The sequence below is a fragment of the Plecotus auritus genome, assembly GCF_963455305.1.
Source record: "Plecotus auritus genome assembly, chromosome: 7".
Taxonomy (NCBI): domain Eukaryota; kingdom Metazoa; phylum Chordata; class Mammalia; order Chiroptera; family Vespertilionidae; genus Plecotus; species Plecotus auritus.
The window spans coordinates 132,361,600-132,376,747 of NC_137774.1; the positions used below are offsets into that span (position 1 = coordinate 132,361,600).

The following is a 15,148-nucleotide window of genomic DNA, read 5'->3' on the forward strand; positions in this document are numbered from 1 at the left end:
AAAACCAATCTTTATGCACATTAAACATTAAAACAGCAACAAGGAACAGCTTCTGAATGGGTCATAAGTTCTTTGGTAAAGGACATTTGAAATTTTAAAAAAAAAGTCATTCTTTCTCCATTGAATAACTTTAAAATCAATTAGATTCTATACTGTATGATCTCACTTATATGTGAAATCTAAAAAAACAACAATAACAACAACAACAATAAAAAAACCAAACTCACAGATACAGAGAACAGATTGGTGGCTGCCAGTGGTGGAAGGTGACTGGCAGCGGGGATGAGGGCTGGGGCCGGCAAGTGGGCAGCGCCAGGCCGGCCAAGGCGGGTGACAGCGCCCCCCCCCACCACCACCAAACGCCCTGCCAGTTGCCCCATAGACCGGCCCTGATCACCAGCCAGGCCTGGGGGCCCTAACTGTGCACAAATTTTGTGCACCGGGTCTCTAGTTGTAGATAATGTTGCAATGAAAATAAGGCTGTATATATCTTTTCAAATTAGTGTTTACATTTTCTTCAGATAAAAACCCAGAAGTGGAATTACAGGGTCATCTTGTAGTTCTATATTTCATTTTTTGAGGAATCTTTATACTCTTTTCATAGTGCCTCACTAATTTCACTCCTACCAACAGTACACAAAGGTTCTCTTTTGTGATGAGAACTTGTAAGATCTACTATCCTAGCAACTTTTGAATATACAACACAGTATTGCTAACTACTGTCATCAGACTGTACATTCATCTCCATCACTTATTTATTTTATAACTGGAAGTTTATCTTTTGACCATAAAGTAAATTATTTCCCTAAGTGTGAAAGACCTGTCCTGTCATTTTTTTATTATTATTGTTTAAAGTATTGCATATGTCTCCTTTTGCCCCAATTGACCCCCTTACCCCCATCACTCCCATCCCCCAGGACAAGCCCCCACCACCCCAGTGTCTGTGTCCATTGGATATGTTAATATGCATGCATACAAGTCCTTTGGTTTATCTCTAACCGCCTCCCCCCACCCACCCCCCGCCACCCTCCCCTGCCTTCTTTCTGAGGTTGGACAGTCTGTTCAGTGCTACCTTGTCTCTGGATCTATTTTTGTTCATAAGTTTATGTTGTTCATTATATCCCACATATGAGTGAGATCATGTGATACTTATCTTTCTCCGACTGGCTTATTTCTCTTAGCACAGTGGTCGGCAAACTGCGGCTCGTGAGCCACATGCAGCTCTTTGGCCCCTTGAGTGTGGCTCTTCCACAAAATACCACGGCCTGGGTGAGACTATTTTGAAGATGTGGCGTTAGAAGAAGTTTAAGTTTAAAAAATTTGGCTCTCAAAAGAAATTTCAATCGTTGTACTATTGATATTTGGCGCTGTTGACTAATGAGTTTGCCAACCACTGGCTTAGCATAATGCTCTTCAGTTCCATCCATGCTGTTGCAAATGGTAAAAGTTCCTTCTTTTTTATAGCAGCATAGTATTCCATTGTGTAGATGTACCACCATTTTTTTGTTGGTTTTTTTTGTTGTTTTTTTTTTATTAAGGTATTATAGGTGTACATATCTTACCATTGCCCCCCCACCCCACTCCCATACATGCCCTCACCCCCCAATGTTTTGCATCCATTGGTTGTTCTTATATGCATGCATATAAATCCTTCAGTTGATCTCTTATTTCCCCCACCTCTCCCTAACCTTCCCACTGTAATTTGACAGTCTGTATGATGCTTTACTGCCTCTGTATCTATCTTTTTGTTCATCAGTTTATAATGTTTTTTATTATCCACAAATGAGTGAGATCATGTGGTATTTTTCTTTCATTGACTGGCTTATTTCACTTAGCATAATGTTCTCCAATTCCATCCAGGTTGCTACAAATGGTAAGAATTCCTTCTTTTTTATAGTATTCCATTGTGTAGATGTACCATAGTTTTCCGATCCGGTCATCTGCTGACAGACACCTAGGCTGTTTCCAAATCTTAGCTATTGTAAATTGTGCTGCTATGAACATAGGGGTGCATATATCCTTTCTGATTGGTGTTTCTAGTTTCTTAGGATATATTCCTAGGAGTGGGATTACTGGGTCAAATGGGAGTTCCATTTTCAGTTTTTTGAGGAAACTCCATACTGTTCTCCACAGTGGCTGCACCAGTCTGCATTCCCACCAGCAGTGCACGAGGGTTCCTTTTTCTCTGCATCCTCACCAACACTTGTCTTTTGTTGATTTGTTGATGATAACCATTCTGACAGGTGTGAGATGGTATCGCATTGTCGTTTTGATTTGCATCTCTCGGATAACTAGTGACTTTGAGCATGTTTTCATGTGTCTCTTGGCCTTCCGTCTTCTTTTGAAAAGATTCTATTTAGGTCCGTTGCCCTTTTTTTTTTTTAATATATTTTATTGATATTTCACAGAGAGGAAGGGAGAGGGATAGAAAGCTAGAAACATCGATGAGAGAGAAACATCGATCAGCTGCCTCCTGCACACCTCCCACTGAGGATGTGCCCGCAACCAAGGTACATGCCCTTGACCGGAATCGAACCCGGGACCTTTCAGTCCACAGGCCAACGCTCTATCCACTGAGCCAAACTGGTTTTGGCTCGTTGACCATTTTTTTTATTGGATCATTTATCTTCCTTTTATTAACTTGTATAAGCTGCCTGTAGATGTTGGAGATTAAACCTTTATCAGTGATAACATTTGCAAATATGTTCTCCCATACAGTGGGCTTTCTTGTTGTTTTGTTGATGGTTTCTTTTGCTGTGAAAAAGCTTTTTATTTTGATGTAGTCCCATTTGTTTATTTTCTCTTTGGCTTCCATTGCCCTAGGGGCAGTATCAGTGAAGAAGTTCTTTCGGCATATGTCTGAGATTTTGCTGCCTGTGGATTCCTCTAGTATTTTTATGGTTTCCCGTCTTATGTTTAAGTCCTGTATCCATTTTGAGTTTATTTTTGTGTATGGTGTAAGTTGGTGATCTAGTTTCATTTTTTTTGCATGTATCTGTCCAATTTTCCCAACACCATTTATTGAAGAGACTGTCTTGACTCCATTGTATTTTCATGCCTCCTTTGTCAAATATTAATGGCGCATAGTGGTTTGGGTCGATATCCGGATTCTCTATTCTATTCCATTGGTCTATATGTCTGTTCTTGTGCCAGTACCAGGCTGTTTTGAGAACAGTTGTACCACCGTTTTTTAATCCACTCATCTGCTGATGGGCACTTGGGCTGTTTCCAAATCTTAGCTATTGTAAATTGTGTTGCTATGAACATAGGGTGCATATAATATATCCTTTCTGATTAGTATCTCTGGTTTCTTGGGATATAGTCCTAGAAGTGGGATTACTGGGTCAAATGGGAATTCCATTTTTAACTTTTTGAGGAAACTCCATACTGTTTTCCACAGTGGCTGCACCAGTCTGCATTCCCACCAGCAGTGCACGAGGGTTCCTTTTTCCCCACATCCCTGCCAGCACTTGCTTATTGATTTGTTGATGATAGCCATTCTGATAGGTGTGAGATGGTATCTCACTGTTGTTTTGATTTGCATCTCTCGGATGATTAGTGACTCTGAGCATGTTTTCATGTCTCTTGGCCTTCTGTATGTCCTCTTTAAAAAAGTGTCTACTTAGCTCCTTTGCCCGTTTTTTTATTAGGTTGTTTATCTTCCTTTTGTTAAGTTGTATGAGTTCCGTGTAAATTTTGGAGATTAAACCGTTATCTGAGATAGCATTGGCAAATATGTTCTCCCATGCAGTTGACTTTCTTGTTTTGTTGATGGTTTCTTTTGCTGTGCAGAAGCTTTTTATTTTGATGTAGTCCCATTTGTTTATTTTCTCTTTAGTTTCCGTTGCCCTAGGAGCTGTATGGTAAAGACATTGCTACGACATATGTCTGATATTTTGCTGCCTATGGAGTCTTGTAGAATTTTTATGGTTTCCCGTCTTATATTTAAGTCCTTTAACCATTTTGAGGTGGATTTTTTTTTCCAGCATCAATTTATTTTTCCTAGAATTTGGATACAATAACTGCAGCAAGACAGTTCAATACTATTCAAACCTCACTTTAGGTTCTTAAACTACCTCAGCATTTGTCAATGTGAATTCACATTCCAGTAAAACTTGGAAACTAAAATTTGACATACCAACAAATTTACTCAATATTGATGTAACTACAAAATTTTATATGTTAACACGTGGCCTTTACAGAATCTGGCCTTTAGACACTAGCTTACAACACAAAGTTACTCTTTGCTTACCTGTCCTAACCTATTTAGTGTTACACCAACAGACCCCGCCACCCCACCCCCCCGCCTTTCCCATAGCTTTTACCATGAAGAGACAGGCGATTCCTCCCTTTAAGTGGAAAAAAAAAGAACCCACAAAAAACCCCAAAGTTCCCACCCAGAAAAAAATGTTAACAGAACTATCCAATTGTAAAGTATCAGCAGACATAACACCGGAAATAGGTCATGGGCAATTCTAAAGTCTTTTACCTAAGTAGTGTAACAGAAAGTTACAGTGTTGACCAAAAGAACACACAGGTTTCTCATTAAACTTTGTTATTTTAATGGGTCTCAAAATTCTGTGACTGATTTTTGGTCATGTTGTTTCCATTAAAAAGTACTGATTTTAAAAACTAATAACTTAAAAACTGCCACACACACAAAAGAACCAAATGGTCCACAAGACATTCTCCTTTCCTTCTGAAGGTTTTCCGATGCATTGTAATCATTAACCAGTCTTTTACTATCAAACTTAAATGACCAATTGAGACACACAGTTCTGAGACCGTTCTTCCACCACCAATTAAGACTGGGGTGGCAGGAGTTGGGAATAATATTCATTTAGCCTTCTGAGCTTTCTGGGCAGACTTGGTGACTTTGCCAGCTCCAACTGCCTTCTCGTCCACTGCTTTGATGATACCTACAGCAACTGTCTGTCTCATGTCACGAACAGCGAAACGGCCCAGAGGGGGGTAGTCAGAGAAGCTCTCAACACACATGGGCTTGCCGGGAATCATATTAATGATGGCAGCATCACCAGATTTCAAAAACATGGGGCCATCTTCCAGCTTTTTCCCAGAACAATGATCAGTCTTCTCCTTCAGCTCAGCAAATTTGCAAGCAATGTGAGCTGTGTGACAATCCAGCACAGGTGCATATCCAGCACTGATTTGGCCTGGGAGGTTCAGGATAATCACCTGAGCTGTGAAGCCAGCTGCTTCCATTGGTGGGTCATTTTTGCTGCCACCGGCCACAGTGCCACAGAGAACATCTTTGACAGACATGTTCTTGACGTTGAAGCCCACTTTGTCCCCAGGAAGAGTTTCACTCACAGCTTCATGGTGCATTTCAACAGACTTTACTTCAGTTGTAACACTGACTGGAGCAAAGGTGACCACCATGCCGGGCTTGAGAACACCAGTCTCCACTTGGCCCAAAGTGACTACCAATAGCACCAATTTTGTAGACATCCTGGAGCAGCAGACACAGGGGCTTGTCAGTTCGACGAGTTGGTGGCAGGATGCAATCCGGAGCTTCAAGCAGTGTGGTTCCACTGGCATTGCCATCTTTATGGGTGACCTTCCATCCCTTGAACCAAGGCATATGAGCACTTGGCTCCAGCATGTTGTCACCATTCCAACCAGAAATTGGCACAAATGCTACTGTGTCAGGGTTGTAGCCAATTTTCTTAATGTAGGTGCTGACTTCTTTAACAATTTCCTCGTATCTTTTCTGGCTGTAGGGTGGCTCAGTGGAATCCATTATGTTAACACCAACAATCAGCTGTTTCACATGCAGCGTGTAGGCCAAAAGGGCATGCTCACGGGTCTGTTCATTCTTGGAGATACAGCACCGTCAGCCTGAGATGTGCCTGTAATCATGTTTTTTATGAAGTCTCTGTGCCCTGGGGTCAATGATGGGCACATAATACTTGCTGGTCTCAAATTTCCACAGGGAGATATCAATGGTGCTACCTCGCTCCCATTCAGCTTTCAGTTCATCCAAGACTCAGGCATACTTGAAGGAGCCCTTCCCCATCTCAGCAGCCTTCTCAAATTTCTCAATAGTTCTCTTGTCGATCCCACCACATCTGTAGATCAGATGGCCAGTAGTAGTAGACTTTCTGGAATCTAAGTGTCCAATGACAACGATGTTGATGGGAGTCTTTTCCTTTCCCATCTTGGTTTTGAGTTAATGGTGGTTTTCATGACACCTGTGTTCTGGAGGCAAACCCATTGCGAAAAAGCTTGAGTTTATTTTTGTGTATGGTGTAAGTTGGTGATCTAGTTTCTTTTTTTTTTTTTTGCATGTATCTGACAAAATTTCCCAGCACCATTTACTGACGAGACTGTCTTGACTCCATTGTATGCTCTTGCCTCCTCTGTCAAATATTAATTGAGCATAATGGCTTGGGTCTATTTCTGGGTTCTCTAATCTGTTCCATTGGTCCATACACTGAGTGGCCAGATTATTATGACAACTCCATCAGTACTTCGTTGGGCCTCCTTTTGCCTTCAATACTGCGGCGATTCTTCTTGGCATTGACTCCACAAGATGTTGAAAGGTGATGTGAGGAATCTGACACCATGCCTGATGAATAGCACTGTCCAGTTGTGTGAGATTTGATGGTTGTGGAACCAGCTGCCTGATGGCTCTTTTAACTTCGTCCCACAAATGCTCAATTGGATTGAGATCTGGTGATTGTGGAGGCCACCTAAGCAAGATAAAGTCTCCCTCATGTTCTTGAAACCACTCCTGCACAATATGAGCACCATGGCATGGCGCATTGTCTTGTTGGAAGAAGCCATCTCCATTGGGATACGCCATCAACATGATAGGATGAACTTGATCAGCAATGATACTTAGGTATGTTGTGCTATTCAGATGTTGTTCCACACGAATTAAAGGGCCCAAATCAGGCCAGGAAAACATGCCCCAAACCATAACACTGCCCCCACCAGCTTGAAGGTTTGTACTCATGCATGTGTGGTGCATGCTTTCATGCTGTTTCCGTGAATTTCTCACTCTGCCACCTGCATGATGCAACCGGAAACATGATTCATCGGACCATGTGACTTTTTTCCAATGCTCGACTGTCCAATCCTTGTGTTCCTGTGCGAATTGGACACATTTTATCTTGGTAACTGCAGACAGCAAAGGTGTTCGAACAGGCCTTTGGCTTCCATATCCCATACAATGCAATGTATGGCTAATTTGCCTACAAACGTCAGGTGGTCATAATAATCTGGCCACTCAGTATATGTCTGTTCTTGTGCCAGTACCAGGCAGTTTTGAGAACTGTAGCTTGATATCTGATATTGTGATTCCTCCAACTTTGTTCTTCTTTCTCAGGATTGCTGTGGCTATTCGGGGTCTTTTTTTATTCCAGATGAATCTTTGGAGAGTGTGTGCTAGGTCTGTGAATATGCCATTGGTATTTTAATAGGGAGTGCATTGATCTATAGATTGCTTTGGGTAGTATGGACATTTTAATGATGTTGATTCTACCAATCCATGAACATGGTATGTTCTTCCATTTGTTTATGTCTTCCTCTATCTCTTTTTTCAATGTCCTGTAGTTTTCCGAGTACAGGTCTTTCACCTCCTTAGTTAAGTTTATTCCTAGGTACCTTAATTTTTTTTTTTTTTTGAGCAATGGTAAATGGGATTGTTTTTTTAGTTTCTCTATCTGTGAATTCATTATTGGTGTATAAAAAAGCCATAGATTTCTGAGTGTTAATTTTGTATCCTGCTACATTGCCAAATTCATTTATTAAGTCTAGTAGTTTTTTTGATCGAGTCTTTGGGGTTTTCTATGTACAATATCATGTCATCTGCAAAAACTGTCCGGTCATTTTTATGACTTAAACTGTAAAGCTTAAATAATGAAAATCAAAATAATGCTTTTAGAGAGAAACCAAGATGGCAGCATAGGTAAGCACCTAAACTGCTGCCTCGCACAACAATTTCAAAACTACAACTAAAAGACAGAACAGACACCATCCAGAACCACAGAAAAGCTGGCTGAGTGAAAATTCTACAACTAAAAGGAAAGAGAAAAGCTCACAGAGAATTGGAGGTACGGCAAAGGGTCTTTGTGCGCGCAGAGAGGAAGGGCGGCTGAGAGCCTGGCTGACTTTCTCTGGCGGAAGGGGGAAGGAAGCCCCCGACTGCACTGAACCCCAGTTCTGACTGCACTGAACCCCAATTCCAGGCGAGCCCCTGGGGACCCACGCTCTTACGGGGGGAATCTAGACACTCGGGCGGAGACTCGGGAGCCGGGGAAGGCAGAGGTCTGCAGGCGCGCGCGTGCCAGTGCGCACAAAGGCTGTGGAGGTTGCCACAGGCTTTCCCTAGTGGAAGGGAGTCAGAAGCTCCTGACTGCACTGAGCCCCAGTTCTGACTGCACTGAACCTCAGTTCCAGGTGAGCCCCTGGGGACCCACGCTCTTGTGGGGGGAATCTGGACTCTCGGGCGGAGACTCGGGAGCCGGGAAGGCAGAGGTCTGAAGGCACACGCGTGCACACAAGGGCAAGGCTGACGGGAAGCCAAGACTGTCTGTTCCGCCCTGAGACTCCACCCCATCCAAGCTGAGCACAGAGGCTATTGCAATTTGGCAAGTCTAATCCTATAAGGTTGTCTCCAGCACCGAACTTCTCCCAGTGTAGACACAGCTGATCCTTACAGCCAACTGGCCTGGAGGTCAATTCCTCCCAGTGATACCAACAACAATCAAGACTTAATTACAACAAGGCTGTACACACAGTCCACAAAGGGGTGCACCAAGAGTGTCCACCTCAGGTTAACTGGGGAGGCTGACCCACTGGGCCATATAGGAAACCTAGCACACAAAGCTATCCTACCAACTCAGGGAAGCAACCAAAATGCGGAGACAAAGAAACAGATCACAAACGAAAGAAATGGAGGAAAACAAACAACCTGATATAGAATTCAAAACCACGGTTATAAGGCTTTTCAAGAATATCCTAGAAAAGGCCGATAAATATAACGAGACCCTCGAAGATATGAAAAAGGACCAACTAGAAATTAAACATACACTGACTGAAATAAAAAATATTATACAGAGACCCAAAAACAGACTAGAGGAACACAAGAATCAAGTCAAAAAATTGAAATACAAAGAAGCAAAAAACACTCAACCGAAAAAGCAAAAAGCAAAAAAAAAAATCCAAAACGTTGAAGATAGTGTAAGAAGACTCTGGGACAACTTCAAGCGTACCAACATCAGAATTATGGGGGTGCCAGAAGAAGAGAGAGAGCAAGATACTGAAAACCTATTGGAAGAAATAATGACAGAAAACTTCCCCCACCTGGTGAAAGAAATAGACTTACAAGTCCAGGAAGCGCAAAGAACCCCAAACAAAAGGAACCCAAAGAGGACCACACCAAGACACATCATAATTAAAATGCCAAGAGCAAAAGACAAAGAGAGAATCTTAAAAGCAGCAAGAGAAAAACAGTTAATTACCTACAAGGGAGCACCCATATGTCTGTCAGCTGATTTCTCAACAGAAACTATGCAGGCCGGACGGGAGTGGCAAGAAATTTTCAATGTGATGAATAGCAAGAACCTACAACCAAGATTACTCTACCCAGCAAAGCTATCATTCAGAATTGAAGGGCAGATAAAGAGCTTCACAGATAAGAAAAAGCTGAAGGAGTTCATCACCACCAAACCAGTATTATATGAAATGCTGAAAGGTATTCTTAAAGAAGAGGAAGAAGAAAAAAGTAAAGAGAAAAATTATGAACAACAAATACATATCTATCAACAAGTGAACCTAAAAATCAAGTGAATTAAAAACCTGAGGAACAGAATAATCTGGTGAATATAATAGAATCAGGGGCATAGAAAGGGAGTGGACTGATAATTCTCAGGGGGAAATGGGTATGGGGGGTTCATGAAGAGACTGGACAAAAATCATACACCTATGGAAGAGGACAGTGGGGGGAGGTAAGGGCAGAAGGTGGGGTGGGAACCAGGTGGAGGGGAGCTATGGGGGGAAAAAAGAGAAACAATTGTAATAATCTGAATAAAGATTTATTTAATAAAAAAAAATAATGCTTTTAACTTACCTTCAATATCTAAACGTGTTTGCATATTAAACCACCACAAATATACAAGCAGATTTTCACTTTAAGTCAAATAAGAAGCTATTCTAAGGTCAAAATAATCAGTCAACTCTTTTTAAACGTAGCTAATCTAAATAAATTTCCTATTTTGATGATGGTCCACACGTTGAGGCTGAAACATGAAAATATCCTGTTTTATAACAGAAGGACCTCTGTGTGTTGCAGCAGTTAACAGAAGAAGGCAAATCATTTTTTATAATGCAAAAACTGAAATAATCTTAATCTGTGCAGTTAAAATTTTTGAGGATTCTCTCATGTTCTCTGCAACATTTTACAAAATACAGTAACACTAAAGCTCTGAGATGTTTTCTTTTAATATCTGATGTCCTCATGCTGAGGAACATTACTGATTTTAACAGATTTGATTGTACCACACTTACTTTTTTGTGATAAATGCTACAGACTCCTCTCTCTATGTCAGGCAATTTGTGTAGATGATTTTCTATCTGACCAAACACACTGGATTCAGAACAGAGAACTTCAGACACAGCATCCAGCCGAGCATTTATTTCCCTGTAAGAACAGTAACAGCAGTTATGAGATGTGGTAGCAGTGAGAATGTGGACATTCTACGGCCCAGCTACAAAGGAGGCTTCTCCACATCACTGGTTCTTTCCTGACCTTCATCATTTGAATCAAAAAGCAGATACCGCCCTGACCCGTTTGGCTCAGTGGATAGAGCGTCGGCCTGCGGACTCAAGGGTCCCAGGTTCGATTCCGGTCAAGGGCATGTACCTTGGTTGCGGGCACATACCCAGTGGGAGGTGTGCAGGAGGCAGCTGATCGATGTTTCTCTCTCATCGATGTTTCTAACTCTCTATCCCTCTCCCTTCCTCTCTGTAAAAAATCAATAAAATATATATTTTTTTAAAAAGCAAAAAAAAAAAAAAAAGCAGGTACCACACAAGGAGGGGCAGAGACAGGCTCATCGGGTTTTCCCTTCCTCCTGGGCAGACACAGAGACTGCACTTCTCAGCCTCCTCTGAAGATAGGTAAGGCCATGTACCCAATTTCTAGCCAACGAACCCTGGTAGGAAGGATTACACCACTGCTAGCCCGGGCCCATGAAAACCTCCCGGTGTCCGCTCTCTCCCCATCTGCCTACAGGACATTGAGCCCAGGGCAACCTTGCTGACTCCATCAGCCTGGGTCCACGAATGGAGCCAAAAAACCCTCCAATCTCGCATCCACTACCCACTGGACTTTACATTAGCAAGAAGTAAACGTCTATTGTATTTACACCAGATTGAGGATTTATGTGCTACAACTGCTTGCATCACCTTGGCTACTATAACAGGTCTACGACGGGCAACCAGATTTTCCTGCCTGAAATGACTGACCATCTCAGTCAAAAACAATTCATCCCATTAACCAACTGCTTCCATAAAAGACTTGGTGGTGGTGGGTGAACCGATCAACTGTTTGAGTGAACTGGGATTAGGCATATGGAACCCAAGCAAAGACTGGGAGCAGCTACAGAAAACACAGTGGAATGACATCAGGAGACATGGGAGACCAGGGCCTCAGGATTCTATCAATGTCTACACACTAAGTGATGTGTCACTTGGGAAGGAATGAGGAGGCCCGTCAACTTAAAATGGAAACCTGACTAAATGTGTCCTCTACGCAGTGTGGCCCACCTATAAACACCAAAGGCCTACACTAGGTACAATGGCCACATGTGATATTAAAGCCTGAGATAAGTACACCTATCTAGTGGCTAGCAGGCCCTCAGTAAATGTTGTTTCGAATGAATGAATGAATGTGAATGAATGAATGAACGAACGAACGAACAAGTAAGCAAATGAAAGGATTAACTGTCATTTGGAGGGAAAGAGAGACACCAGCTCCTAAATGCACATTTGTTTATCAAAGCTATGCTGATATCACACACATTCACATGAAAGGGCAAACCTCACATTAGAATCCTGCCTAGATGACTGTTAAATTGAGTACTTTGCAATTAACTGAGTGCTATTATCTTTATTATCTTTATAGCTATCCTGTGAGGCCATGCCTGTTCCTCATACAGAAACTAATTTCAGGTCTCATTTCTGCTCCGTTTTTCTCTGGCTGTAAAACAGGCATTTGTTTAGCATGAGAGAGCAGAACAAGCCAGAGCTCGGTAGACGCAGATTGGCTCTTCCATTCTCACTGGGTGGCCTCTTAAATCCACCCATTTCTCTCCATTACACTAGTCTAAGTAAAATATCACTTCTCAGACTACTAAAACAGCCTCCTACCTCCCTTACCACATCCACTTCTGTCCCTTTTTCCAGTCCATTCTCGACTCTGTACCCTGAGAGGTCTTCCTAGAACCCAAATATGTCATGCCATACCTCTGCTTTAAGCTCATCAAACACCTGCCATTAATGTTAGGTCCAAATCCAGAATCCTTAATTGACCTACAACTGATCCCTGCTTACCTCTCAAGTCTCACTTCAGAACACCTGTCACTCCTTCCTCTTGCTGTGAATTTCTTCCAATGTCTTGGTCACTCCAAATTCTCTAATGTCAGAGCTTTCAAGTTCACTGCTCCCTATAGCTTAGTTTCCTTTCCTCTTTCCTACAACCCACAAGCTCCTAATCATCCTTCCTCTGAGAGGGCTTTCTAGATGCACCAGACAAGACTTAATCCTTTTCCATACCACTCTCTATTTCTTTCCATAGTGAAAATCATAACTGTATTTGCTTCCTCACAGTCTCTTCCACTAGACTGTAAGCTCAGTGAGAACAGGGTCATATCTTCATTCCCACAGTTCTGGGATCACAATATGTGCTCAATAAATGGCTGCTGAATTCAATTCAACTTCAAAGACTACATATAAAGTAAAGCAAGATGAGGTAAAACATAAATAAATGAAAAGTTAAAATTTCTTTGCATAGAATTGTTGTGATAAAATAAATCAATGTTTTACCCTAACATTTACCCGAAATACTACACAAATATAAAGTTTTATTTTAATAACTCACTCCTGAATAAATGAAAGACGACATCAATTGGGATAGATTAAGATGATGCTACAGATGGCATGAGGACAGATAAAGTAATGCCATCTGTGAATGTATAAGACAGACGACAAAGATAGCTTCTTTCTCAAAATTTATAAAGGTTGTCTGAGATATGAAAAGATAAAAGCAAAAAAGGTTAAAAAAATCCAAATCATATTTATGAAGTCCACCAGAACATTCTTAAAAAATAGATATAAAACTGGGCCAAGCCCAAACCGGTTTGGCTCAGTGGATAGAGTGTCGGCCTGTGGACTGAAAGGTCCCGGGTTCGATTCCGGTCAAGGGCATGTACCTTGGTTGCGGGCACATCCCCAGTGGGAGGTGTGCAGGAGGCAGCTGATCGATGTTTCTCTCTCATCGATGTTTCTAGCTCTCTATCCCTCTCCCTTCCTCTCTGTGAAATATCAATAAAATATATTTAAAAAAAAAAAAAAAAAAACTGGGCCAAGGACTAAATAGGCAGTTCTCTAAAGTGGACATACAGACGGCCAAGAGACATATGAAAAAATGCTCAAAGTCACTGATCATCAGAGAAATGCAAATTAAAACAACAATGAGGTATCACCTCACACTTGTCAGAATGGCTACCATCAACAAATGACAAATGCTGGCGAGAATGTGGAAAAAAGGAAATCCAGGTACACTGCTGGTGGGAATGCAGATTGGTGGAGCTATTATGGAAAACAGTATGGAGTTTCCTCAAAAAGTTAAATATGGAACTGCCATTTGACCCAGTGATCCCACTTCTAGGAATATTTCCTAAGAAACCTGAAACACCAATCAGAAAGAATATATGCACCCCTATGTTCATAGCAGCACAATTTACAATAGCTAATATCTGGAAAAAGCCCAAGTGCCCTTCAGTAGACGAGTGGATAAAAAAGCTGTGGTACATTTATACCATGGAATAGTATGCAGCAGTAAAAAAGAAGAAACTCTTACCCTTTGAGACAGCATGGAGGGACCTGGAGAGTATCACGCTAAGTGAAATAAGTCAGTCAGAGAAAGACAAGTATCACATGATCTCACTCATATGTAGAATCTAATTAACAAAATAAACGGATGAATGGAGTGGATCCAGAGACATGGAAGCATAGATCAGACAGTGGAATCTCAGAGGGAAGGTGGGGGATGGAGGGTGAGTGGGATGTAATCAACAAAAGACCTTGCATGTATATACACATAACCCATGGACACGGACAACTGTGGTGAAAGCCTGGGGCAGGGGGCGGGGCCGGGCTGGAGGGGGTTAATGGAGGAAAAAAGGGGACATATGTAATACTTTCAGCAATACAAAATTTTAAAAAGACAGGCAAAAAAAAAAAAAGGGGCAAAACTGTAAATTTCTTAGAAAGAGACTGAAAAGGTTGTGTTAAGTTGGTTTGCAATCTGGGAAAATACAAAGGTAGTGGCTTTTATTTTAGCCTAGCGATACCCAGGCAAAAGCATGCTCACTATGAATCATTTTGGCTTTAACCCAGCCTTCATTTGTTATAGGGAGGTAATAGCTTGGAGGTTAATAATTGGGGTTGAGAAGGCAGGTGACCTAAGTTCAAATCTAGGCTCTACCATTTACCAGTTATTTAGCCCTGCTCTAATTTCTCTATCTATAAATGGGAATAATAATGTCCCCTTATAGAGTTGTTACAAGAATTCAATGAAATAATATATATTAAGCACTTAGCACAGTGCCTGATACATAGTAACTACTCAAAACATGTTAACTGTTATCATCATTTTTATGGAGAAGATATTTGCGAACAATACTGCAATAAGGGGCTAATATCCAAATTATAAAGAACTCATACAATTCAACAACAACAAAATAAACAATGGCAATATTTCATCCTTTCTTATGGCTGAGTAGTATTCCATTATAGATATGTACCACATCCTTATTGGGTTGTTTCCATGTCTTGGCCATCGTGAATAATGATGCAGTAAACATAGGGGTACATATATCTTAACAAATATATGTTTTCA

The 15,148-nt window shown here is 41.4% G+C and overlaps 1 protein-coding gene and 1 pseudogene across 2 annotated transcripts in view; both read right to left on the bottom strand.

The window, feature by feature from the left end:
- The window catches only part of MSH3 (mutS homolog 3), a 139,399-nt gene that overhangs the window by 61,341 nt on the left and 62,910 nt on the right, over positions 1 to 15,148 (bottom strand). Inside the window, exon 13 of the mRNA XM_080682388.1 lies at positions 10,534 to 10,666. Coding sequence (XP_080538514.1) covers positions 10,534 to 10,666 — 133 coding nt within the window. The remainder of the gene's footprint in view (positions 1 to 10,533; positions 10,667 to 15,148) is intronic.
- Positions 4,837 to 6,178, bottom strand: LOC308253283 (elongation factor 1-alpha 1-like; annotated as a pseudogene). The gene has a single exon. The product of its transcript is annotated as an elongation factor 1-alpha 1-like (transcript).